Genomic DNA, 24,970 nt, shown 5'->3' on the forward strand with positions numbered 1-24,970 from the left:
GGTGTTCACTTATATTTTCCCCCATTTTAACTGCCTATAACTTCGAAACGGCTCAAGACATAAATATGCGGTTTTCGCTGAAATGTTTTATTGTAGTAAAAATTTTGTTTGAATGGATTTAATTTTTTATATCGCTTAAAAAATGGCGGAGTTTAAAAAAAACGTTGACTTTTTTTAATGAAACACCCAGTAGGTTTTTTTTGTAAATTAAGAGAACGGTCATTCACTTATCCTGTTTCTTAAAATCGGTTGTCGAATAACTGAGTAATTAATTTTTATAATGAGAGATGCACTGTGGAAACCGCATAACAGAATATCAATTTGCTTAGTGTGATTTCCACGTTGCATCTTTTAAAATTAATTACTGAGTCATTTGAGAACCGATTTTAAAAAACTTTATATCGCTGGATAGGTGAATGACCGTTATTTCAATTTCCAACAAATATACTGGGTGTTCCATTAAAAAGAAGTTAACGTTTTTCAGAAAAGATTCAATCCATTCAAACAAAACTTTTACTAAAATAAAACATTTCAGCGAAAACCGCATATTTCTATCTTGAGCCGTTTAAAAGTTATAGGCAGTTAAAATGGGGGAAAATATAAGTGAACACCTGGTTATAACTACTGTCATTAAGTTTAGTTTTGTAAACAAATCGGTTTTTGAATAAAGTGATTTAAACGAAGGTGTAACAAGACAAGTGATGACATGGTTTATTTTATTTAGTCGAATATTCAGTCAGTAGTACAAAAACAAAAAGACTTAACTACTCTCTTACTCTTCTAACCTCCTAAAACTATCATCATCCATCAGATTCACAGTCATAATCAGAATCACTGTCGTCGCTATCCACCATTCTTCAATTAAATGTTCACATTTTTTTACACTTTTTTCCCATATTTCAGGAGTGGCAGTATCCAATGCTTGTTGCCATGTTTCCAAGACTGCCTCCTCACTGTAACCCTTGTATCCAATATGGTTATCATATGTTTTGCATATCCCCCAAATATATTCAATAGGATTGAATTGGCAATGATAGGGCGGTAGTCTTAACACACGATGTTCAAAGCTATGTATAATTTCGTCTACCATATATATGTTTGGTTGTGCATGACTTTTAGCTAACGTTAGTAGTTGAGGCTTAAAGCAATATTGAGGAAATGTAATATTTTTATTCGTTAACCATTCTTTTATTTTATCTACGGTCCAGGAGTTTGTTGGTTGTTTATTTAAAATTTCCGAATGGTACGAAGCATTATCCAGTACTATAACGGATGGTTCATGTAAACTTGGCAACAGTTTTTCTCTCAACCATTTCAAAAACATCTCCGTATTCATATTGTGATGATAATCGGCTGATTTTGACTTTGATGAAAACACTAGATCGGCTCCCTCAATAAAACCATGTTTTCCACCTGCATGCACTATAATATATCTCTTTCCCTCGGTATCGGTATGTTTTATGGATTTTGTACTCTCGTCCTGCCAAATTCGTTTGATAACACCTTTAGAAAAAATCCATGTTTCGTCTAAATAAACAAAGGAAGAACATTCTTTTTTAAATTCCTTATAATTCCTTAAAATTTCTATTCTTTTGTGAACGACACTAGCTCTTTCACACAAAGCCTTTCTATTGTCTTCCTTTTTGAACTTAAAGCCAATCTGTCTCAAAACTCTCCAGAGACTTGTTCTAGAAATTTCAAATGTTTTTCTTTCTTTTAATTTCTCTAGCGCTGAATCTAAAGAGACATGTTCTTTCCTTTCACGCATTTTATATATTGTCTCACGGATTTCAAATTTGCAACCTTCGGGAAGATCTACAGTCTTTGGGCAACGGCGAGATTTACATTGTGCGGCATTTTGTTCACTTTGTCCACGTTTTTCTTTTTGCAAAACTGACTGTAGTTTTTTTTTCGCTAATACAGAGTTCATCACACACACGTTTATGTACGGATTGAACTGGTCGCAGGGGGCCCCCGTTGGTTTTTCTCAGCAGTAAAATAAGCAAGTACATTAAATATAAAGTTATCTACATCTAAAACACGCCTCGGCATATTTGGATTCAATAAACAAACACACTAGACTACACTAAACTCTCTCTTGACGGACACCTCTCTTCGCCGGACAGCTCCTCTATACGGACGGCCTTAAAATAAAAATCAGTCAGCGATATACAGTGATGAGCGCGCTAATAACTAGCAAAATAGTGCAAAAGATGGAAAACATTAAATTGTGGAATCAAAAGAAATAAAACTAGTAGAGTTGTTAAATTTAGCGAAAGTAACATATAAATTGATATATTGATTTTTTCCCACCTTTAGACGTATCAGAGGAGTATGTCAACTAAACTGTCACTGTGACAGTGGCATTTCTCAAACTCGTCCGATTCGTCTAAAGGTGGGAAACAATCAATAGAATGTCAATCTATGAGTTACTATCGCTAAAACACCTCCACTAGGTTCAATTCTTTTAAGTTCATAACTCAATACATATTTATTTGTATCAGCTTTTCGTAAAAAATTTTGCTATTTTTGGATTAAATTTCACAGTAAATTTTTGCTTCTATCTAAACATCTATACATCTAAACTGAAATAATTATCTAACAATAGATCCTTTTTATTGGAATAAATATTAGACCAATTTACTTTCATACTTCTAGTTGCACAGTAAAATATTCGTTGTCGCAATAATCCAAAACAGGCGTATGTTCGTGGGATACCCTATATTATAATATACAGTGAGCACGTAAAGGTTGGAATAAATTCATTTTCTCGAAAATGGACGATTTTGGAAAAAAATCCCGAAACAGCTCAATTTTTATTTTTAAATTACGACTTTTTGGCATATATACCATACTAGTGACGTCACCCATTTGGGCGTAATGACGTCATCGATGATTTTTTTAAATAATAATGGGGTTGTGTGATAGCTCATTTGAAAGGTAATTCAATTATCTATTCAGTAATATAAACATTAACATAATTATTTATACAGGGTGTCGAAAAATTTTTTTTGAATTAAATCTATTGACATAAAAAGAAGAATATGTGTAATTTATTTAATTCAAAATACATTTTACTGCTTTCAGAAAATATAAAAAAATGTTTATTTGAAAAAAAAACATTGCTTTTCGCTTAAATTAAATGTTCAAATTGTCAAGACGCAGGTGGGTGGCTGCTTTAATATTGAATTTGCAAAAAACAATATTTATTTGTCAAATAAACATTTTTCCTGTTTTATGATAGCAGTAAAATGTATTTTGAATTAAATAAATTACACAGATTCTTCTTTTTATGCCAATAAATTTAATTAAAAAAGTTGTTTTTGGACACCCTGTATAAATAATTATGTTAATTTTTATATTACTGAATAGAGAATTGACTTACCTTTCAAATGAGCTACAACACGACCCCTATTCTTATTTAAAAAAATCATCGATGACGTCATCACGCCCAAATGGGTGACGTCACTAGTATGATATATATGCCAAAAAGTCGTAATTTAAAAACAAAAATCGACCTGTTTCGGGATTTTTTTCCAAAATTGTCCATTCTCGAGAAAATGAATTTATTCCAACCTTTACGTGCTCTCTGTATAAGAAATAACTGTTTGGATTATCCATGCTTTTCAATTAACCGTGTCACGTCCGGTCCCGAGGAGCACGGATAATCGGGGTTCTACTGTATATAGTTCAGTTTGCTGAATGCTGCCCATGCTAACTTTTTTCTTCTTTTTATTTCTTCCGTTTGAATTTCCCTATTTAGTATTATTTTTTGTCATTAAGTATATATTATTCTTCTATAAGAAGAATATGTATAATATACCTATTCGTTTTTGTTTGTTTGGTCAATATTTTACTCTTTAGTAGTTGCTGGAAGTAGTGAATATTGTTATAATTTTGACTTTTATACTGCCAAAACAATCGCTAAACATGATCATAACGGTTTAGGACCTTAGGATCAAGAATAGTACTTGATATGTTAGATTGCATTGCTGAACTTACAAGTCACTAGGAGTTTTGATAATTTATTTACCAGCAGAGATCTGTTAATTATTAATTTCCAGAAATGTGGATACTGAGCAACAGAAACCTTGTGGGAAAGTAGATTATCGAAGTGTCCTATACAAGATAAGAAACCCCTTACTAAAGAAGCTCGTGATTTATATGACTTTCAGTTTGATGTAAATGGAGACATACTTTTTGTAAAATGGAACGATAATAAAGTGTGTTACTATAGCATCTAATTTTGACAATATACACTTACCGGCACAAAATTCCGCCACCCAAAATTTTTGATTAAGTTTGACAATCTATAACTTTATGATTTATACTCCGATTTTCAAGATTATTGCATCAGTTTGTATAGGTCTGGATCCCGCGTATGAAAAAAAAGTTGATTAATAGCAAGCTGAAAATTTGTTAATAGCTTAATGGTGTCTAGTCGAATAAACTTTGATATATGGGAACACTGAAACAGGGGAAGTTTTAATTGTGGAACAGGTTAAAAATTTGGAACGGTCACAGCACGAAAACGGCACATTTATTTTGTCCGACAGAACAGACTTAAACTCTCCGAACAGAGATTAAACTCTCATGAAAAAATCAGACTGCTATTTATTACCTGTCATAATTCCTGTCATTTGACATATTCTACATGTTCCACTCATTAAAACGCCCATTTGGTGATAAATACCAGTCTGATTTTTGCATGAGAGTTTAATCTCTGTTCGAAGAGTTTAAGTCTGTTCTGTCGGACAAAATAAATGTGCCGTTTTCGTGCTGTGACCGTTCCAAATTTTTAAACTGTTCCACAATTAAAACTGCCCCTGTTCCAGTGTTCACACATATCAAAGTTTATTCGACTAGACACCCTTAAGCTATTAACAAATTTTCAGCTTGCTATTAATCAACTTTTTTTTCATACGCGGGATCCAGACCTAGTAGGTACACGTATTGACGTCGTTTGTTATTATTCCAGTAACAAAAAATTTTTGCTTAGATGGCGTTATACGGGGGTGAATGGAAGCGTTGTATTTTCTCCTAATTTTAAAAAATTCTGTGGAAAAATTGGACGGCTTATTTTGCCTATTTTAAAAACTTGCTTTGAAGGTTTATTTAATTAAAATTGTCAAGCGCACTAAAATTAACAAAACAAAACAAAATTAACAACAAAACAAAACAATTCAATAGCGGGTATGTCCACCTCTTGCAGCAACGACTGCTTGCCATCTGGGCCTCGATTTTTGACCCTTCGCTTCGTTATCGAACGTATTCGTTTCGTATCTGTTTAGTATACGAAGCGAATACGTTCGATAACGAAGCGAAGAGTCAAAAATCGAGGCCCTGTTTGGCATCGAATAAATAAGATGTGTTATCCTTGCCTGGGGAATAGCCCGATATTCCTCTACCAGGACCATAACTAAACAAAATTTTCTGGAGGCCTAGGATGACGGCGAATAACTTTTTTTGATTCAACCCATAAATTCTCAATTGGATTGAGATCTGGGCTGCATTCGGGCCATTCTCTCTACCACCTCTATTTTATGAGTCAATCAGTGCTTTTATTTACAAAAAATGGTACAGCTCTAACAAAAAAAGAGATATTCGGATAATTCAGAAATAGTCCAGAGAAATAAGATTTTTCTCGTGACACATCCCCCTCCAGGCCGAAACCAAATTTTTTGAGTAGTATGGACATCTATATTATTAACCTATATGTTTCCTGCAGCCGATTTTGATGATATACATAGTTATAAACAAATGAAGATCAAAAAACGCTAAATTTTCGCTTTTTTCGTCTATTACCAAAAAGTTAAGCACTTTAAACAAATTTGAGTGTAAGAAACTCATAAATCGTATAAAAAACTTCAATATGGCGTTCGCTGAATATGTCCATCCTTATTGGTTGCTTAAAAAATTGCAAAATAAATCATAAATTTTGAGTTTTTAAAAATATTCATAACTTATGTAAAAATTAACTTAGAACCTTCTTATTACACGGAATGCTGATACTTCTTGTACTTAAATTATATATTAAATTTCAAAGCAATTAGTCCTGTCGCCAGGGGGGGTACAACGGCCTCGTTAATTCAGATGGACTTACTCAAGTTTTTTTTATGTATTTTGACCCGTAGAACACGAATTTTTTGGGTAACAGTTGATCCGGATGTCGATAAGATTGTTATAGACCAAGAACTTGAGGAATCAAATAACAGCGATTTTTGGCAAAACAAAACAATATTTTGTATTTTTTGGGCCATTTTAAGTAAAAAATATTTCTACAAGTTTTTTCGTAGGATGCACAGTTTTCGAGATAAACGCGGTTGAACTTTAAAAAAATCGAAAAATTGCAATTTTTGAACCCGAATAACTTTTGACTAAAAAATAAAATAGCAAGTCTGCTTACCGCATTTGAAAGTTTAAGTCAAATTATATCGGTTTTGATTATTTGCGTTGGTAAAAATTTATTTTTTTATTGTTTAACAAAGCTATAAACACGTAGGGTTTCCCGTGCTTTTACATGCGTTTTAACGCATGTAACGTAGAAATAGTCTTGATTGCACTAGTACCTATTCTACCTACTCGTTCGATTTTAAATGAGAAATCATAGAAACATCACTCACGCACTAGTTGTTTGTAGCTTTGTTTAACAATAACACAATAAATTTTTAGCAATGCAAATAATCAAAACCGACATAATTTGACTTGAACTTTCAAAGGCGCTAAGCAGAATTGCTATTTTATTTTTTAATCAAAAGTTATTCGGGTTTAAAAATTGCAGTTTTTCGATTTTTTGAAAGTTCAACCGCGTTTATCTCGAAAACTGTGCATCCTACTAAAAAACTTGTAGAAATATTTTTTGCTTAAAATGACCCAAAAAATACAAAATATTGTTTTGTTTTGCCAAAAATCGCTGTTATTTGATTCCTCAAGTTCTTGGTCTATAACAATCTTATCGACATCCGGATCAACTGTTACCCAAAAAATTCGGGTTCTACGGGTCAAAATACATAAAAAAAACTTGGGTAAGTCCATCTGAATTAACGAGGCCGTTGTACCCCCCCTGGCGACAGGACTAAATTGGTCAAATAGTTTAAAAGTTATTTAATTTGTTTATCCCAAATTCATTTTTTTTTGCAACACTACAAGTCAGAAAATTATGAGGCTGCAATCATACTTCGGACAGTTTATGAAAGAAGAACATTTATACTATTACCATTATTAAAAATAAATGACAAAAAATAATTTTAAACAGTGTAAAATTATTTTGAAAAAACATGTCGATTTTTTGCTTACTTATAAACAATTAGAATAACTTTTTAACCGTTACCTGTAGAAAAATTATTTTTTCATATTTAGAAAGACTGAATTTTTATACACATTTAGAAAGAAAAACAACTGTCCTAGGACAATTAGGGACAAAGTTAGCCCCCCCATTTTTTTAATTCACATGTTTTTGCAAAATAATTTTGCAATATTTGTAATTATTTTTTGTAATTTTTTTTAATTAAATTAATACTGTAAATTTCCTTCTTCCATAAACTATCCAAAGTATTACTGTAGCTTCATCATTTTCTGACTTACAGTGTTGCAAAAAAAATAAATTTGGGATAAACAAATTAAATACCTTTTAAACTATATGACCAATTTCTTCGAAATTTAGGGTATGAATTAAGCACCATAAATCTCAGCATTCCGTGGAATAAGAAGGTTTTAAGTTAATTTTTACATAAGTTATAAATATTTATAAAAACTCAAAATTTATGATTTATTTTGCAATTTTCTAAGCAACCAATAAGGATAGACATATTAAGCAAACGCCATATTGAAGTTTTTTATACCGTTTATGAGTTTCTTACTCTCAAATTTGTTTAAAATGACTATTTTCTTAGTAATAGACGAAAAAAGCGAAAATTTACCGTTTTTGATCTTCATTTGTTTATAACTATGTATATCATCAAAATCGGCTGCAGGAAATATATAGGTTATTATTATAGATGTCCATATTACTCAAAAAATTTGGTTTCAGCCTAGAGGGGGTTGTGTCACCAACAGGCTATTTTTTTGCCTCTTGGATAATATGACAGGACTATAAAACAAAATTACCTCTTCCATTTTTCCACAGAATTTTTTAAAGTTAGGTAGAAAATACATCGCTTCCATTCACCCCTGTATAATGCCATGCAAGCAAAAATTTTTGTTACCTGAATAATACCAAACGATATCAATACATGTACCTACAAACTGGTGCAAAAATCTTGAAAATAATAAAGATATAAATTGTCAAACTTAATCAAAAATTATGGGTGGCGGAATTTTGTGCCGGTGAGTGTAGAACCTCTTGCACAAGCTAGTAGATGGAATCGCAAGCTCAAAAGAAAACGTTTAATTTATCAACCACAAGGGTCAAAAAATTATAATAACTACATGACAGGTGTGGATCCATACGAATGGTTTGTTGGAAAATATACCACTAAAATCAGTAGTATCAGCCAAGAAGTGGTATTGGCCAATATTTAATGATTGACTGATTGATATGGCATTAGTAGATGCATGGCTTCTTTACAAACGAGTCAATAAGTCAAAATATTACTTTATTAGATTTCCGTCGATCTGCAGCAGTTCTCTACCTAAAATTGACTTTTAGATCAAGAAGTATTAAGGCGCGTTTACATGTATCCAGTAACTGGCGCCAGTCGCACTGGAACGACAGTGCTGGCATCATGTAAACGCTTTTTTGTTCCAGTCCAGCGCTGTCTGCCAGCGTTGTCTCGAATAGAAGGCTGGTCTATTTTTCGTGCCAGTGGCACTCGTCCGCGTCCTCTCTAACCCCGTGCCAGTAGTTGTAGACACGTGTAAACACAGCGTTCCAGTCGATGGCGCTGTCGTACTTGTGGTTTCAGTGGCCGTATTAGGATTTTTAATAAGAGTGCCAGTGAGATTGGCGCCAGTTACTGGATACGTGTAAACGAACCTATCCAGCGCTGTCTTAGTCAAGCACTCGCATTCCAGTGAGACTGGCGCCAGTTACTGGATACGTGTAAACGTTACTTTATAAGAAGACCAAGTCCATTATCAGCAAAAGTTTTTATGGATGTAAAGGCTGTATGACACTATGCATTTTCTTGTATCATTTCTAATATCGTTTCTGATATGTCAAAAAAATGTATAGTGTCATACACAGATACAAGAAACGATATCAGAAACGATACAAGAATTTGTGTCAGGCACAGATTCTTGTACAATAACTGCGCCAATTTCTGCGCAAAGAGCAAAAACGTAAAACCTGCTGGTAAAACTTCTAAATGTCATAATGGCGGCTGAAAATGAGATCATATGATTTATGTCTTGATGAATTTATTTGTGTTTTGTAGGTATTATTTATAAATATTTTATTGATACTTAATATACCGTTTGGTATGGACTACTGTTCTACTAATAACCATATATTTAGAATAACTTTGGGTTTCATATTGCATAATTTTTTAATAGAGGAAAATACAATAGTTCCAATTTGGATCAAACTGAAGATAATTATAATGCAAATATTTTAGCACAAATATCAAAACAAAATAAAAAACACAAATAATCAACAGTCAACGTAAAAATTCTAGTTATTATAACATTAAAATATTTGTTTTTAAAAGTTTATAAATTTTATAAAATCCTTAAAATCAGCTGTAGACGCAGTACTACCATACCAATGTAACGTGACAGGGTGATAAACAAAATTTCGACCAATCACGTGCCGAATTTCATACAGTTTTCGATACAAGAACTTGCATAGTGTCATACAGGACACAAATGTACGTACAAGAAATGATACAAGAAAATGTATACAAGAAACGATATCAGAAACGATATTAGAAATGATACAAGAAAATGCATAGTGTCATACAGCCTTAAAGATAAGGACACTGCATGAGAAAATTGTAGAGCCAAACTACTAACATACTGTGGAAAATGTACTGTAACATTATGTAAAAAGTGTTTAATACAGTATCATAAAAAATAAACTTGCTTTTATTAGATATAAATAAAAAATTTAATTCTCGTAAGCTTGAAACTAATTCAAACATACCTTGAATTATGATAACCCTAACGCCCATCGTCCTATATATAGGACGGGTCATAATTCAAAAATGCAAAGATAGGAATTAATTTCATGAATATTTCCTGATTAAGAACAAGATTACTGTTACTGATAATTGTATAACTATGTTATTGTTATACTAATGTATAAGTAAAATTTTTAAATTTGAAAACAAAAAAACTTGGGCGTTAATGGGTTAATAATAATATGATGGCGCTGAGCTGGCCACCAGCCATCTTACACCATCGGCCAAGAAACGCAAATGCACTCCATTAGGAGTGATGGTCCAAGAGAGAGAGAGAGAGTGGGTGCGTTCGGACGACCACGGCGGCTGGACAGCTGAGCCAGCAGTAGCGTTTAGAGTTTAGACAACACCGCTGGAAGTCAGCCGCTGAGAGATTTACTAAGTTTTCCCTATCAGCGCTGGATACAACCACTCAGCCGATTTCTGCTGACAGTCAGCCGCTGTGGTCGTCCGAACGCAACCAATAAAAGGTAAAAGGTTGTAACCTACAAACACCCTAAAACGGGTTATAACACCAGATAAACTTGTCCATTCTTCTTTTAACCTTCATAGGACTGAACGGGTTCCTTTTGGACCCCTTTACATAATTTGTTGCTAAAATCGTTGATTGATAAAATATATATTTGTATAGGTATTTATCAATCAAGCCTATATCTGTACATATGTGTAATTTTAAGTGTTGACCTCTCATCTATCTACAAATTATTCATTTCTTTGATCAATCATGAAGTAAACGTCAATGTTTAGGAGCTGGTTTGTGTTCAAACTTTATATTTTTAAGTTGGGGTCTGTCTATACCCCGGTCCGCCCATTATGATCTAACTTTGTATATAACTTTACTAGCTATATCTTTAACCCTTTGGCGACGGGAGTTTTTAAACGTGCCGTGCCCCATATACGGGAGACGCATATATTCACTTACATCAAAATGTACTCCAGAGCAGGAAACGTTATATTTTTTTATAAATAATTAATAAAACGTTTATCTTGTGTGCTTGTATATTCATAACGAACTTGTTTACCACAAAAGTCGGGAAATGCATAGATGCGCAGAAGTGTTAAACGGAAGCGCAATGCCCAAAAACCTCCGTATATGAGGCAAGAAAACTTTTGCGCGTATATACGGTTACCTATTCCTAGGTAAAACCTAGGAATTTTGTGCAGTTAGATGAATCGTCATGGAACTTTTTGCATTCGATTAGAGAGAGTGTCAGGCAACTTTGTGAACTAAATTCATCTAGGGCAAAAATTTTTGTGCATAAGAAAATGCATTTTAAAAGTGCATCTCGAAGAGGTGAAAATGAAAAATTTAGAAGTTAGGAAATATTGACGGAAATGAGTTGAATTTGTATACTCGCGGGTTTTGGGGATCGCTGAGCACGAATTTCATATCGGCGATGGTCTCCAAGGTACCTGGTGCGGGTGGAACTCGTCGCCTAGAGTTTTATGTTATAATCATTAAAAATCAGTCAATATCCATTAGTCGGGGGGTTTTTGGGGTCGCCGGCCACGAATTTAATGTTGGCGATGGCATCCAAGATACCTGGTGCCCAGGGTGGAACTCGTCGCCTAGAGTTTTTAGTTATAATTATCCAAAATCAGCCAAAAATTATTACCCTGGGGGTTTTGGGGGTCGCTGCGTACGAATTTAATGTCGGCGGTGGTCTCCAAGATACCTGGTGCCTAAAGTGGAACTAGTCGCCAGGAGTTTTTAGTTATAATTATTCAAAATTAGTCAAAAACTATTACTCTGGTGGTTTTGAGGGTCCCTGAGTACGAATTTCATGTCGGCGATGGTGCCCAAGGTACCTGGTGCCAAGGGTTGGAACTCGTTGCCTAGCGTTTTATGTTATAACCATTCAAAATCAGTCAATAACCATTACTCGGGTGGTTTTTGGAGTCGCTAAACACAATTTAATGTTGGCGGTGGTCTCCAAGGTACCTGGTTCCCAGGGTGCAACTCGTCGCCTGGAGTTTTATGTCATAATTATTCAAAATCAGTGAAAAACCATTAATCTGGGGGTTTTGGGGGTCGCTTAGTACGAATTTAATGTCGGCGATGGTCTCTAAGTTACCTGGTGCCCAGGGTGAAACTCGTCGTCTGGAGTTTTATGTTGTAACCATTCAAAACCAGTCAATAACCATCACTCGGGGGTTTTTGGGGTCTCTGAGTAGGAATTTCATGTCGCCGATAGTCTCCAAAGTACCTGGTGCCTAGGGTGGAACTCGTCGCCTGCAGTTTTATGTTATATTCATTCAAAATCAGCAAATATCCATTACTTCGGTGTTTTGGGGGTCGCTAAATATATTTTTCATTAATAATTTTTCTTTAAACACTTTTATAATATATCCTAAAAAATTACCTATTTAAAAATTATTTTGAAATTTTGTCGCTTTTAAAGCAGTTGTCGTTAAGTTTTGACACTAATGACATTTATGAAATTTTGACATAATTGGCATTTCAAGGGTAATTAAGTTATATCAGCGATTTTTTGTGTTTTCTGCGGTATTATTTTAATTTTTAGATTTCTAGTTTGCTTTTATATAAAAAAAAAACAGTGGTTTTTAGAACTCTTTAGCGACGTATTAGTATAATATAATGTTGATGGATTACCGTCTAAGGCCGATATGATCAACCAAAAAAAAAAAATGTATATGGTAATTTTTCTAGTGACTTTCTTGGGTGTGAATCTGTCTTTTTATTTTACTGCTCCTGGTTTAAAAACAAAGCATAGTATATTGTGAATACTTCCAAGCTAAACTTTTATGTAGTTCTGTTCTTTTAAAAAAATTTAATTAATTATAAAAACATCTAAAAAGTGATACCATATTTAAAGCAAAGTAAGTTTTTAATGGTGTTTTGAAAAAGTCATATATTTTATACTTATTAGCTTTGTTAATTACAGAATAAATAATAATATTATAATATCAAGCTGTTTAAGATTGGTATTAAAGGAATTTTCATTATCTACAGTCTATAGCTGCGCTGTTTTATAATTTTGGTTTTCGAAATTGCGGAAGAGAGAAATTTGTGTAACTTCAAGTAAGTAAATATATTTTTTATTTTATTTTACTTTTTTATTAATTTTTTCATTATATTATACAAATAAATTGATTATGAATACGTGCACTTACATTTAATTTAACACGTATTTTTAAAATTATTGTATACCTACCTTGAAGACCATCGCCAACATGAAATTGATGCCCAACGACCCCTAAAACCTTCATAGTAATGGTTATTGACTGATTTTGTATTATTATACCATAAAACTTCAGGCGACTAGTTCCACCCTGGGCACCAGGTACCTTGGAGACCATCACCGTCATGAAATTCATGTTCAGCGACCCCCAAAATTCCCCGAGTAATGGTTTTAAATGATTTGTAACAATTATAACATAAAACTCTAGACGACGAGTTCCACTTCGGGCACCAGGTACCTTGGAGACCATCGAACACATGAGATTATTGTTCAGTGACCCCCAAAATCCTCAGAGTAATGGTTATTGACTGATTTTGAATGATTATAACATAAAACTCCAGGGGACGAGTTCCACCCTGGGCACCAGGTACACAGGAGACCATCGCCGTTATGAAATTCGTGCTCAGCGGCCCCAAAACTCCCCTCGCAATGGTTTTAAATGATTTGGAATAATTATAACATAATACTCCAGACTACGAGCTCCACCCTGGGCACCAGGTATCTTGGAGACCATCGACCACATAAAACTCTTGTTCAGCGATCCCCAAAACCCTCAGAGTAATTGATATTGACTGATTTTTAATGATTATAACGTAAAACTCTAGGCGACGAGTTCCACCGTGGACACCAGGTACCTTGGAGACCATCGCCGATATGAAATTCGTACTCAGCGATCCACAAAACCCCGGAGTATAAAAATTCAACTCATTTCCGTCAATATTCCCCAAGTTCTAAATTTTTCATTTTCACCTCTTCGAGATGCAGTTTTAAAATGCATTTTCTTATGCACAAAAATTTTTGCCCTAGATGAATTTAGTTCACAAAGTTGCCTGACACTCTCTCTAATCGAATACAAAAAGTTGCATGACGATTCATCTTACTGCACAAAATTCCTAGGTTTAATGCTTCGTTGCTTCGTCTATTACGATTTCACAAGTTTCTTGACTCGTGTATGTATTGTTTATATGATCTGTAAGTTTCATCGGTTCAAAGTCCTTATTTTTGAAAGGGCTGTAGTTAAAAGGGGTTGAACGAGTCACTGATCACGAATGTATGCAAATTTAGAAACGCCAAACCTTAATAAATTTTTGTCTTATAAATCAAAGCAATGCTGATTTTTTGTTTTTTGAGATTTTTGGGTTCTAACAATTTTTAAGTTATTTTGAAAAAAAGCATATTTTTCAAAATTAAAATTTTTGAAAATTTTACTTTGAAACCAAATTTTTTTCAAAAATAAGCACTTTGAATCGATGAAACTTACAGATCATATAAACACAACATATGTAAAATAATTTGTGGAGTGGTAACGACTAATTTTATTTAAGTTGCTAATTAGGGGGTGGTCTTCCCGATTTTTTTTTGCCAAAACAAAAGGGACCAACTTTATTTTGAGCGTAACTTGCTTAAATTTGGTGCTAGAAAATTTTTATAAAAACAGAAATAAAGCTTTTTTTAAACACTTTAAAAAAGTTATAATGGGTTTCCTCAAAAAGTGCTTAATTTTTTGGATATTTCACGTCGAAATATTCTATTTGAAATTTGGCGAATATGAACCTATTTTTCATTGGCTATAACTCTGGTTCTACGAGGTCCAGAGACCTCACGTGTACACCATTTTTTTTTACTTTTTTACAGGCTATATTTTTGCTAAGAACGTTTTTTTCGGCAAAATACTTACTTTTTGAGTTATTTGCGAAAAACTGTCTAAAAATGTGGTTATTTTGTTGAAAAATGAACATATTCACTCTAAAATAACTCGAAAAGTGTTGACTTGGCGAAAAAGCTCTATAGAACAAAAGTTACTTAAAATTAGTCAGTTTATCCATTTCCGGACTTATTTTGGACATATATTTTTTCACCCCCCAAGAGGGGGTGAAAGTCACCCCCAGGGCAAAAGCACACATCGGCACAATATCACTTTTTTTCTTTGACATGTAAGTTATGCGTATGCCAAATTTCATGTCAATTCACGCGGTTCTTTAAAATTTAGAGCAAAAACCGTGAAAGAATGTACTATCTGTTCTTTATGATCTAACTTCAGTTAATTGCCATTTGTTTTTTGTTTATTTGGATTTTAATGTATAATAATAAAACTGTAAAACTTATTTCTGAATGATAAATTGGAAAATAGTGTAGTATATCGCTTGTTAAGCCTGGGGTCCACGTGGACCCTGAATACCCGAATGCCAACATGTGTAAAGCATTGCATTATCCTGGCTATGTATAACCGAGCAATATCATGCATTCGGAGAAAATGTTCAACTACAAACTGCATATAAGTTAACACATGTTCTTCCAGACATTCCCTAATGTTCCTATCAGCATTAAGGCCACCTGCTCTTAACATAAACTCTGTATGTGCTTCCAAAGACTACTTCCCATACCATTATACCTCCACCACCAAACTGTACTCTATACTTCATTCGACTCCAAGCTAAGCGAGAGGAAATTAATTTCTAACTAATGACAAGCTGCGACGTCACTACACTCTACACACCCACCGATCACAATGGCCTCGCGCTTAACTTGAAGTCGGATGAAGTATAGGAGTTAAGCCACACTGGACATAGTGTTCTCCAATACTCTTTGACGTTCATCAGGTACATATCTCGTAAAACAAGATTCGTCTATAAGCAGAACATTTAATCATTTAACATCAATCTTCCTTATCCCAATCTACATGAGCACTACATAATTACAAGTGTTGTCTTACATAATGAGCTGCATTCAATAAAGGGCCTGTCAGTGGCACGCACATAAGATGATAAATTTTGTTCGCTTAGACTTTGAAGTACGGTGTTAAGTGAAATTATGCTACCACGAACATCTACTAGTCTCCTAGTCAAATCTGTGGTAATAACCTTTCCGCTCTTGAAATCGAAGAAACTGATCTTCCATGGAGTTTGTTGATCTTGATCTTCCCTGTACAGGTCTTGTTGAGTAAGAACCTGTTTCTCAAAATCTTTGTAAATCATCATACCCATACCACAAGAAAACAGTTTCAAAACCTCATGGCATTATGTTTTTCATTTTTTAAAGTAGCATTCAAATTTTTATGTCATCAACATTTCATGTATCTTGATGTAAAAAAGTACGTGCCCGTTACAAAGCAACTGGTATTTGTCCAATACCCAAAGTACCGATTCTTCGTTGTTAGAAATACTTGTTACTTTCGGTAACAAGTATTTTTTTGGGGACTTTGGTTTTCTGTCTTATCCATGTGTTTGTTTTCCTGTCCTTAAGTGATATGCCAAGCATTGCTCTTTCCATCGCATGTTAAGTGACTCTGAGTATGTTCATATTCTTTTTTGTGATTGTCCATGTTTGTGCCCCATATGTTAATATCGGAATAATGCATGCATCAAAAACTTTAGATCTAGTATCGGGTAGCGATCAAGTACCGGGTATTGATAGTTAAAGTAACGAATCATTATCTACAAATATTCAAAAGTAACGAAAATTTACATCACTGATAGGTGGAGTGGCATAGCACAGAAACGTATATTTTTCCACTGTCTGATGATAGCTACTTGATAATCATAAATATTATATTTATAAAACTAAGCAATTGCCAAAAAGTCGGAAAACAAGATGTTAGCTCTAATTATTAATGACTTGGTAGCTTCTCAACATAATAAAAAAACAGTAGTAGACATTTAGTGTTGTTAACGAGCATTAATCTGTTAGGAGAAAGATCTAATGGTAAAATAAACTTAGAAAGATGAACTGTTCAATGTTTACTTTAATTTTTGTAATGGTCATGAAAATTTTTCAAAAGAGGTCAGAGAACAAACAATGAAAGCAGCTAAAATCTTGGGATGCCTGAAAAAAATATAAAAGAACAAATATCTAAATACTGAAAGCAAAGTCAAAATATACAAAACAAAAATAAAACCTATTCTAACATATGCGGCAGAAACAGGACCAGACACAAATAGAACGTTACAAATGAGAACAGTTGAAATGAGAACGCTAAGAAGTATACAAGGCAAAACTCTACGTGACAGAATAAGAAGTGAAGATATCAGACAAAACTGTGGAATACAGGACATAGGAAGGTGGGTCAGACAGAGACGAAGATATTGGAACAAACATATAAAGAGAATGGATGACAGCAGACTCGTTAAAAGCTCAAAAACGAATAACCCAGTAGGTAAAAGACCTTAGGGTAGACCATCAAAACGATGGTAAGAATGCTGGACCTTATACCTCATCATCCGTGGAAGACTTGATGGCAATGAACAGGCAGTAGCCTACTAGCATGATCGATCATGCTAGAAAGAAGAAGAAGAGGGTCATGCACTGTTGGAATTATGTATTTTAATGTATTCTGGCAACGCCGGGAGATTTCAGATATACGCAAACGACTCTGAACTTGTCCTGGCCATACACAATTTTTGTAACAAACAAGTAATAATAAATAATTATGTGCCTACTTGTTTGTTACAAAAATTGTGCACGGCCGGGATGCATCACTTTAGCAGGTGCAGCATGACCATTACAAAAATTACTACGTTACTATTATAAATCTAATCTGATCAGATTGGACTGAACGATCTATACCTACGTTTACAGAAACGTAAATGTTCCGTCTTTCATTTTTATCACAGTACCTACCTATATGCGAAGGGACAATATGCAGGGTCTAAACGCTGATAAGGGCAGCTTTTAGACACCGCGATAAATCCGTGCAATTTATCGATATCGATCGATTTGTTTCAATTTATCGTTGTGTGTAAACGGTACATCGCAGCGATTTATCGGAATTGGAGTTGCTATCGGATTGCATCAATTTATTGTAACTATCGAGTTGTTTCAGTTTATAATCAATATCGCAGCGTCTAAACAGCTTTAAAAAAATCAATAAATTATAGCAATTTATCGTCACAATTTACTGGACTGGACGTTGGATATTTTATGCGTATATAAAATATCTAGAGATATTTTGTATCGTTCGGAATAAACTGTCATCTAAAATGAACAAAAAGAAAAAAGTGAAAAATGAAGAAAAAAGAAAAGAATCTCGGGTTGTGTATGGTGGAATTACCAATTAAATTGATCAAAGTGGATTAAAAATTGAATGAAGGAGAGAGAAAATACGAACACATATCTTTACTCCGTGAATAAGACAAAGGAAGCCTGATGATTTTAAAAATTATTTGAGAATATCTGCTGTAAATTTTGCGGTGTTGCAAAAACTAATATCGTCAAAAATACACCAGAGTATTTTAACAGACCAGGTTGTTCCATGGCAGGAAGACATGTTAAAAGCCGGAAAGAGTTAAAAATTTGGTAACTTTAATGCAGTGTGTAAGGAGGTAGGCGCAGAATCTTGGTACAATGTTATTAAAATGCATTCATTTTAAGATTACATTATTACCGAAGCCGAAAGTATCTGATATAATGTTTATTTTAATAAGTTACAGGGATGAAACAAAAGAGAAAATTTGGTGTGATTTTTAGTTTTGAATATTTCATTCAAAATAATTTTTTTGTTTATTCTAAGGGACTTTCGGCCCTCGGTAATAATGTAAACTTTAATTTTGAGTTTAAATCTTTCAACAATATTTATTAGTTTTCTCGGGATTCGAAATAAAAAATAATGCATTTAAATAGCATTGGACCAAGATTTTGCGCCCACCCCTTAACCCATAATTGTCGTCGGCGGACGAAAGCAGACAAGGTCAAATTTCACTTTTTCAGGAAGTGAAAAAATCTATTTTAAAATTAAACGCATAAGTAAATTTACCTAGCTTTTATTAATTAAAATTATGTATATTATTAGATTTGTTGAATGAAGATTTTGATGGAATGTGCATAATACACATTTCACGGTATACTATTAACGAAAACATTGAAAGAGATAAGAAACGTGAGAAACCCGATTCCCAAGATATTAATTAAATGAATCATCTACATGGTCGACCTTCCGTCGCGTACACACACACAAACCAGTCCGCGACAGATCAAATCACAACTACTGGCGATCTAACATTTCAGCGATCTAGAATGCCGGGGGCATAAACATGCAGATAAAATAGAGGGTTTCATAAAGGAATTTCAGCTATTTACTACATTCCTGTATTCCTGCTATAATTTTCACTTCCAGTAAAATGTTTATACTTTGTTTGTATTTTAGGTTGCGCACAGGGGAAAATTAAAGTGGAAATTATGGAAACATTACATTCATCTCATAAAGGAAAATATACAGCTCAACAAGCTGAAGGAAAAATATTAAATAAAAATATGAAATTTGGAGCTGGACAAAGATCTCACAAGTGTGAAATTTGTTTTAAGCAGTTTAGTAAAACATGTCATTTGAAAACACATTTGAGAGTTCACACTGGAGAAAAACCGTACAAGTGTGGTATTTGTTTAAAGCAGTTTACCACTAGAATGTGTTTAAAACAACATTTGCCAACGCACGCTGTAGAAAGACCTCATAAATGTGAAATTTGTTTTAAGCGGTTTTCGCGACAGAATATTTTGAACAATCATTTAAGAATACATACTGGAGAAATACAGTACAAGTGTGACATTTGTTTGAAGCAGTTTACGACTGGAAGGTATTTAAAACAACATTTGATAATGCACACTGGAGAAAAATCTCACAAGTGTGAAATTTGTTTTAAACAGTTAATTACAGCATCACATTTGAAAGAACATTTGAGAGTGCACACTGAAGAAAAACCGTATAAGTGTGAACTGTGTTGTAAGCAGTTTAACTACGCAAATAGTTTACAAAATCATTTGAGAGTACATACTGGAGAGAAACCTCACAAGTGTGACATTTGTTTTAAACAATTTAGTGAGGCATCTCATTTGAAGAGACATTTGAGAATACACGCTGGAGAAAAACTGTACAAGTGTGAAATTTGTTTTAAGCGGTTTATTACTAAAGGTCAGTTAAAAATCCATTTGAGAACACACACTGGAGAAAAACCGTACAAGTGTGAAATTTGTTTTAAGCAGTTTAACCAAGCAGGTTATTTAAAACAACATGTGAGAGTACACACTGGAGAAAAACTTCACGAGTGTGAAATTTGTTTTAAGCAGTTTAGTCAAGCATGTCACTTGAAAACACATTTGAAAGTTCACACTGGAGAAAAACCATACAAGTGTGAAATTTGTTGTAAGCAGTTTGCTCTGGCAATTACATTACAAAATCATTTGAGAGTACACACTGGAGAAAAACCTCACAAATGTGACATTTGCTTCAAGCAATTTAGTGTAGCATATAATTTGAGAATACATTTGAGAATACACACTGGAGAAACACCTTACAAGTGTGAAATTTGTTTTAAGCAGTTTACCGATAAAAGTAATTTGAATTCACATTTGAGAGTGCATGCTTTAGAAAAACAGTACAAGTGTGAAATTTGTTTAAAGCAGTTAAGCTCACCAAATTATTTAAAACAACATTTGAGAATGCACACTGAAGAAAAATCTCACAAATGTGAAATTTGTTTTAAACAGTTTAGTCAAGCATGGCAATTGAAAACACATTTGAGGGTGCACACCGAAGAAAAACTGTACAAGTACAAGTGTGAAATTTGTTGTAAGCAATTTAACCAAACAAGTAGTTTAAAAACACATTTGAGAGTGCACACTGGAGAAAAACCTCACAAGTGTGACATTTGCTTCAGGCAATTTAGTCAAGCATGTAATTTGAAAGCACATTTGATAATACACACTGGAGAAACACCTTACAAGTGTGAAGTTGATTTTACTCAGTTTACCGATAAAAGTAATTTGAAAACACATTTGAGAGTGCACCCTTTAGAAAAACCGTACAAGTGTGAAATTTGTTGTAAGCAGTTTAACCAAGCAACTAGTTTAAAAAGACATTTGAGAGTACACACTGGAGAAAAACCTCACAAGTGTGACATTTGCTTTAAGCAATTTAGTCAAGCATGTAATTTGAAAACACATTTGAGAATACACACTGGAGAAACACCTTACAAGTGTGAAATTTGTTTTAAGCAGTTTACCGATGAAAGTAGTTTGAAACCACATTTGAGAGGGCACGCTTTAGAAAAACCGTACAAGTGTGAAATTTGTTTAAAGCAGTTTAGCCAATCAAGTAGTTTAAAAACACATTTGAGAATACACACTGGAGAAAAACTTCACAAGTGTGACATTTGCTCTAAGCAATTTAGTCAAGCATGTAATTTGAAAACACATTTGAGAATACACACTGGCGAAACACTTTACAAGTGTGAAATTTGTTTTAAGCAATTTACCGATAAAAGTAGTTTGAAAACACATTTGCCAACGCACACTGGAGAAAGACCTCATAAATGTGAAATTTGTTGCAAGCAGTTTAACCAAGCAAGTGATTTGAAAAGACATTTGAGAGTGCACACTGGAGAAAAACCTCACAAGTGTGACATTTGTTTTAAGCAATTTAGTCAAGCATGTAATTTGAAAAAACATTTGAAAATACACACTGGAGAAACACCTCCATCATCATCATCAGTGGCGTTAGAGCTCTTTATGAGCCAAAGCCTGCTTCAGAACAATCCTTCATTCGCCTCTGTCTCTGGCAACTCTTAATGTTTGGTTGATAAATAAAACATTCGAAGAAAAAAGTTACTGTTCAGCAGCATTCCTCGATGTTAGGTAGGCTTTTGATAAACTTTGGCATCAAGGACTTTTGTATAAAGTGAAAAAGAACTTACCAGAGGAATTATATACACTCCTGAAATCGTATTTATCAGAAAGATATTTTCGAGTGAAGTTTGAGCCAACCTATACAAAACTATATCCCATAAGATCAGGGGTACCGCAAGGAAGCGTTCTGGGACCACAACTGTGTCTGGTTTACACAACCGACTTAGCCACAAATCGTGATACAACAACCACCACCTTTGCGGACGATACTGCAGTCCTAGCAGTACACAAAAATCAAATAAATACATGGGGACAAAATTGGAGAATTAATTTAAATGAACAAAAATCAAACCATATTGTTTTTTCAAAATGTCACAGTGAATCACTTACAGTAACAATAAATAATACGGTAATTCCCTTAGTTACCTCTGTAAAATATCAGGGTGTGCACATGGACAGGGGATTAACCTGGAGAACCCATATATGGAACAAACGGAAACAACTGAGCATAAAATTCAGTAAACTTCTAGGGCGGAAGTCTAAGCTCACAACAAGAAATAAACTGCTAGTCTACAACTCAATATTCAAATCAGTCTGGGCGTATGGTCTGCAGCTCTGGGGAACAGCATCCAAGTCGAGTGTATCCATAATAATTGAGAGATTCCAGTCCAAGGTGTTACGTTCAATAATAATCGATGCTCCGTGGTTTGTTACTAACAGGGATATTTACAATGATCTGGAAACGAAAACCGTCAGTGAAGTGATAGTGGTGTTAAGTGCAAAATAAGTCGTACGTCTTGAAAGCCACGCAAATGTGCTTGCAATTAATTTGTTAGACAACAGTCAGGAAACAAAACGGTTAAAAAGACTGACACCATTAGATTTACCGCACAGACATTAATATTGTTACAATAGCTAAGTTAATATTTGTACAGTTGAGTCTGCGAGTCTTTACCCGTGCGTCATCATTTAAAGCATACGAAATAAGTCGGAAATTTACTAAACGCAACAGTAGAAGTGACAGAAAGTGGGTATTATTCCGATCACGGGTTATAGTATAAAATTTGACGTTATCAAATAAATAGAATGTCAAATTTAAGTTTTGATTTAAAATTTTGGTGCATAATTACAGCTACATTTGAAGTAGCTTAATAGATTCTTTTATTATCATTGATTAATAAATAAATAAACAATTTATAAAAAAATTCAATAACATATTTTCTTTTTGCTATTTTATTCACTTTGGTGGAACAATAAACACAAGCATGTGTCAACAATGAGGTTATTTGTAGGTTGTCAAAATTTATCGTAAAATAACAAACTTATCATAAAATTTTTAACTCCAATATAAAATTAGTTGTGAAAACAACTGTTGAACTGTTTGTATACTATAAAAAACTTCAAAATGCAAAAATTTGACAAAATAACAACAAAAAATTCAACAAACTTACAGCCACAAAAGTAAACAAACCAAAACGTCAGAAATTGTACTTAAAATATGTGAAAACATCCCCGATCGTCTTTCTCTGTACCTATGTCTTTTCAATGCACTGAGTCATAGATTGTTCATAAAAATAACATGTGTTTTTACTTAATAACAGGCCGCAGCGGTTTGTCATTAATTTCATGCGTGGAAGAGAATGATGCTAGATAAAAAGTATGTGTTTTATCTCGCCAGGTATTAATTACGCACGGGTAAAGACTCGCGGACTCAACTGTATATACAGTAATTTAATATTAACCCTATAGAGATGTGTGGCACTGATCACAATCTCTTCATGTCATTATTTCACAGATAAAATGTGCCTATTGGTATATGTTATAACAGATTGCCTAATAAACATTAAATAAAGAAAAAAAAACATTTGATGGTGCACACTGGAGAAAAACCTCATAAATGTGACACTTGATTTAAGTAATTTACTACAAGTAATTTGAAAATACATTTGAGAGTACACGCTTTAGAGAAACCGTACAAGTGTGAAATTTGTTTAACCCGGCACCTGCCACGTTGCTTTGCAAGGCGTCAACTGCCACGTGGGGTGCTCACAGCACCCCTTAAAAATTTTCTGTGATCTGCTTGTTTAAAAAACAAAATAATGTGTTGAGTAACACAAGAATATAATAAAACATGTTTTATTAACTTATTAGCCACTAATATGTTATAAAAGTTAAAAGATAAAATGAAAAAGGTGTTATAAGGAAATTAGCAAGTATCAAGCCATAATAAATGAAGTCAAGTAAAATATCTAAAATAATTAAGATTTGGTATATTTAGTGAGTATAGAGTCTATATTAATAATAATTTAAATCAGTTATTTCAATACAAAATGTAAATTTGACCTGTTTATCAAAAATATAAAAAAATTAAAACTTAAATTGCCAGATGATGACACCCCAATTCGACTTTAGAGCTACAAGTTCAGAATGACACTAAATAACCACCTCAAACACTAACACGTCTATGCTATATAACAGGGGTGGCCAAACTGCGGCTCGCGAGCCACATGCGGCTCTTTGAAGAATTACTTGTGGCTCTCGATAAATGTACCCGAGGTCCGTTTCACTTCTGTGTTACTATTTAAAAAAAATAGTATCGTTCCTTATATGTGTTTCAGAATGTCTTTTAAATTACTGACAACAAATATGAAAGACCAAATGCAACTCTGTAACAAATTTCATTTCCATCCAAGCTAAGAGTGATACGACACATCGAAAACTGCGCTAAAGAACATTAAGAGTGGCGCGACATAAAAGTCAGTAATCAACCCACTCCACACTGATTTGTATAGACTTAAAAAGTTGTTAATATTAAACTAGAAAAACTTAACGAGTAAATAAGAAAATCAGAAGGAATATTGACCGAACTCCAAAATGGATTTCAAAACTTAAAATATTTTAAATCGTCTTTTCATTTTTTTTTTGAATTCATTTGAAATAAACATAGTCGATAAGGTGACTTTTTTATTACCAATATATGACCCAAACAACATTTGGAGAATTAAAATTAATAGAGACGCAAGAAGATCAAGCTCG

General features: G+C 33.6%; 1 protein-coding gene across 1 annotated transcript in view; it reads left to right on the plus strand.

Annotated features, from left to right (window-relative positions):
• LOC126884471 (zinc finger protein 493-like) overlaps window positions 1–23,348 on the plus strand; it is a 29,026-nt gene extending 5,678 nt beyond the window's left edge. Inside the window, exon 2 of the mRNA XM_050650406.1 lies at window positions 19,461–23,348. Coding sequence (XP_050506363.1) covers window positions 19,461–21,877 — 2,417 coding nt within the window. The 3' untranslated portion in view covers window positions 21,878–23,348. The remainder of the gene's footprint in view (window positions 1–19,460) is intronic.
• Window positions 23,349–24,970: the final 1,622 nt, after the last annotated feature.

This window comes from Diabrotica virgifera, chromosome 5 (genome assembly GCF_917563875.1).
Source record: "Diabrotica virgifera virgifera chromosome 5, PGI_DIABVI_V3a".
NCBI classification, from domain to species: domain Eukaryota; kingdom Metazoa; phylum Arthropoda; class Insecta; order Coleoptera; family Chrysomelidae; genus Diabrotica; species Diabrotica virgifera.